This window comes from Clupea harengus, unplaced genomic scaffold (assembly GCF_900700415.2).
Source record: "Clupea harengus unplaced genomic scaffold, Ch_v2.0.2, whole genome shotgun sequence".
Classification (NCBI taxonomy): domain Eukaryota; kingdom Metazoa; phylum Chordata; class Actinopteri; order Clupeiformes; family Clupeidae; genus Clupea; species Clupea harengus.
Window position 1 is genome coordinate 622 of NW_024880211.1, and position 4127 is coordinate 4748.

Below are 4127 nucleotides of genomic sequence, written 5' to 3' on the forward strand. Positions count from 1 at the left end.
ATTGAGGTCAAGTTGTAATTTGGGATTGAAAGACTTGATTTGAGACAGAGAGGCCAAAGGTAACATCAGTTAAAAGGGTTTTTGTTATTGTTTTCGCTGTTGTTGTCATGCAACTCACCATGAGTCCAGGTGTCAGACTGAACTCTTCAGCCAGAGAAAGAGGGAGCTCTGTGGCCAAGGTGAAAGTGCCATCCATCTTCAGAAAACTGCCCCCTTCAGCACTGATGATGACGTAATAAAGACATTTGAGACCATTTTTCTAGACACTACTCTAACAAAGAAACACAGTGAGAAATATGAAGTACATACACCAATGCAAATTCCAACTGGGCCTGCAGGTCCTTAACCTCCACTTTCAGTTGCTATGGCAAGGACATTCAGGATGGAAAGACAAAATCATGATTAGATGTTTGCAGAAGTGTGACATCTGGAGGAGAAATAATACAATTTTGCGAGAATTTTGATTGCAAATACCTCTGCAGTTGTGGTGAACTCCTTCAAGGAAGCGCTTTGATGACTGATCAAGCAGTCTCTCTGAAAATGAATTCAATGACAGTATGATGGGATTTTGCTTTATAACATTTAAACATGTATGTAACCTCAGGTGGTAAACAACCAACAAGAATGCCATGTCAGACAGGAGCTATGGACACTTACTTGGTGAATTATTTCATCTGTTTCAGCAAGCTGCACTCTCACCTCCTCGATCGCTTGCTACAAACAACACAAACACAATATAATTTACTGAATCATTTTCAACAGAATATTTCAAGAAGTTTTCAAACTGCCTTTCCAAAATGAATTTCTTTTTCATAACATTATTACTGTTACTATAATTCCAAATATTTACTGAAAGGATTCAGTCAACCAAGTAAGTGTTGACTGAGTGACAGAAGTACCTCGAAAGCCTGAACCACTTGACTCATATCAGTTATCTTTTTCTTGTCCGTTTCTCTCTTTGGCAAAATATCAGACATCTGTTGCAGGAAACATGAAAGGGGGTTGAGATAAGAATGAAGGTTGATATATTTATGCAACGAAATTAAAGTAACGTTGTTGTGGAAGATATTCCTTCCTCATACCTCATTGTTGATGGATGTAATCTGGTCAGTCATGGCTTTTTTCTCTTTTTCCTGTGGAATAGGATATTTTACGACAAGAAATAAATGAATTTCATATAAACACATTTGAATGAATAAGATGACTTCAAACACACACACAGACTTCTCTACTGTAGATGGTTATATTTGCAGGGACTCACCAGCTTTCTGATGCTGGCTGTAAGGCTGTTAGTGTCCCTCTCCTTCTCAGCAAGTGCAGCATGAATATCATCCATTTCATGCACTAATTGTTCTCTATCCAGAACAGACTGATTCAAACTAGATAATCCAAACAAATTAAGGTATTTTTCAGATTATTGTTACCTTTTGTCATTATGGAAAACATTTCTAAATAAATCTTTTTAAAGTATTAATTACATTCGTACCTTTTGATGTGGTCCTTGAGAGCAATGTTTTGAATTTCCAGGTCATCATTTGAGTCCTCACGTGCATTGAAAGCCTCCTGCAGATCAGCGTTGATCTTCATCTGACGGTTCTTGCTCTGTAGAAGCGCCACCAAGTCTCTTTTCTCATCCAGGCTTCTACAGATGCACACAAATCATAACATCAGCCTTGTAGATTTGTGTCTCACCTGTGTTCTGCTTTCCATAATGATATACTTTATTCAGTTCATATAGAGCTCTATACTTTCACACTCACAGATCTGTGGAGTTCCAGATGTCCTCCTCTCCTGTATCCAGATCATCATACCCCGTGGGGAATACAATCTCTGTAAATACTAGTGAATGAGTTCATATCATTTACATTTTCTTCATGTACATATTTCAAAGGACCTGCCCCCTGTAAATGTGGTTCAGAAACATGCATCTTCCTAAATCAATAGATAAATGTACTGCGTCCGTATGCCTACTCGTACCATCGTTTCCGTCTCCATCGCAGACGTCAGCTTTTTCAGGACAACTTGGTGCGCACGTATCAAACAGCAGGTGTGAACCCCTGGTAGCAGAAAGTGCTGCCAGGTCTTGAACGGAACAGGTAGACATGCTTCCACAGGGAATGTCCAGCAGGTGAAACCGATTCAGACCGATCGCTGATCCTATGAATTTAACTCAGAGTCTGAAGAGCAAAACTAGTGTTTTTTGTTTTTGTTATTACAGAAATCACACCAGAAATTGAAACAACTCCACTACACTCAAAGGATATTACAACAACTGCACCGATCTACGCGATCTGTACAACTTCTCAAATAGCCTCGAATTTATAGCTAAAGTTGCGTGTAACCGTTGGACGTCATAATCAGCACCATAGTATGACGTCTTATTATGCGAACCGGGTGATCCCTAAACTTGCCGAGCAAAGACAATCCTGACTAAACTAGTTATTTTCTGGTGTGTTATGCATGTACTAAAGTGTACAAGTTTCATAAAAATCCATATAGGCTTAATAAAACGGATTTGTCATTTTCTATCAATCAACCTTTTCTATTAAGATTTAAATAGTAAGGGGAAATAATAAAACGTATTTACTGAATATAGGCCTAATATATTGGTTCTTTTCCTGAACTATTAACTGTTTACCTATATTCCTGAATTCTCTATATCCGATTTGGATTTGACCAAGAGTTACAACTGCCACTGTGTTTTATTTCTGTGTTCGTGTGCAGGCCCTCGTCATGGTTGAATAGGTCATGTTATGCATTTATTTGGAAAACTTTTAAAAACTGTTTTCATTCAGTGACCAACAGTTACAACAACTGTTACTGCAGCCAGATAGCGCATAGAGAGAGATTGTAGTGCATAGTATCCGATATAATTCAAGTAAAATGTCAAAACAAGCATATCTGATGGCACTCTTTTTTTTCACAGCCATGAGACATACAGTAGCTGACAACTTGAACTTATTTTGTATTTTATGATGTCGCCATCTACTGGCCACTGGTATGGAGGTAAGCAGAAAAAGATTGGTCATGAAATCAGAAGGCAGCAGTCAGGAGCTGGGCAGGCAGTAATGGCATTAATCCAGTTAGTGGGTGAAATAGAAGTCTGATAAAAGCCCCTGTTGATTACAGTTTTTTTTTAAAAATTTTAATGTATGTTTATGCTTTTTTAACCAAATAAATATGTTTGTATGGATTTAAATGTTATAGCTATAAAGCTATATTTTTGTTATTGGCCCCGGTTGTGTTCATGAATGTATAACATTTATGTCGGATTCATCGTGCCATTGAAATGAAGGATACCACTTTACTCAGCTACAGATCACAGATAATTATACATGAACACTGTCCCCAGCATATGTTGTCTATCAACCACATTAAGCTGTCAAGCAGTTCAAAACTACATAATATATGTTAGTTTATATATGTTTACAGAGTTTTCCAACAGATTCTCAAAAAGGATATTACTTGAAGAAGATAATATAAGACTTTCTCAGAGGCAGATTAATTTTAAGATTTATTAAATGATAAAATACAGAAATTGTTATCTGATTTCCCCATTTGGATATATTACATATATGCCATGTTGTAGTACTGGGATGTCCAATATTGCTATTCAGTCTGTTCGGTGCATTATTCTAACATTAAAGAGAGAATGAAACACAACTTACAGTACTATCACAAAAGAATTATATTTTGTATGGCAGATATGACTTTTAAAACAATATAACATGACATTATCTCTTAGAATAACGGTGACAGCTTCCTCTTTGAAGAAACTTAACAATGTACAATTTAAGTGTGCCGATACCATATATTATAGGATCAAAGAGTGGGTTGCAAAATCAAAGAAAAACAGAGACATAAATACTGATACACCAAATGGTACTTGGTTGTCTGTCATGCGGGCACTAATAAATTCAAAACAACAACCAAAAACAAAGTTCATAACAATCAACAAATGTGGTATGCATGTTGAAGTGCTTTGTTTTGACACTCCTTGGATGCTTCTCTGCAGATTCTGAGAATCTTAACATATGAAAACAAAATCACAAAGAGCGTTGGGAACATATAAACAACCGTCATTAGGAGTCCAACAATGCTATTTATCAAAGTACTAGTGCAGGAAA

The 4127-nt window shown here is 36.8% G+C and overlaps 1 protein-coding gene across 1 annotated transcript; it reads right to left on the bottom strand.

Moving 5' to 3' along the window:
- Window positions 1-259: 259 nt before the first annotated feature.
- Window positions 260-2407, bottom strand: LOC122131608. The gene is made up of 8 exons (XM_042706258.1): window positions 1978-2407; window positions 1761-1830; window positions 1487-1642; window positions 1262-1379; window positions 1083-1133; window positions 900-977; window positions 658-714; window positions 260-271 (listed from the first exon to the last, which is right to left on the bottom strand). The coding sequence occupies exons 1-8, from the start codon at window positions 2102-2104 to the stop codon at window positions 260-262; spliced, it is 669 nt and encodes a 222-aa protein (XP_042562192.1). The 5' UTR covers window positions 2105-2407.
- Window positions 2408-4127: the final 1720 nt, after the last annotated feature.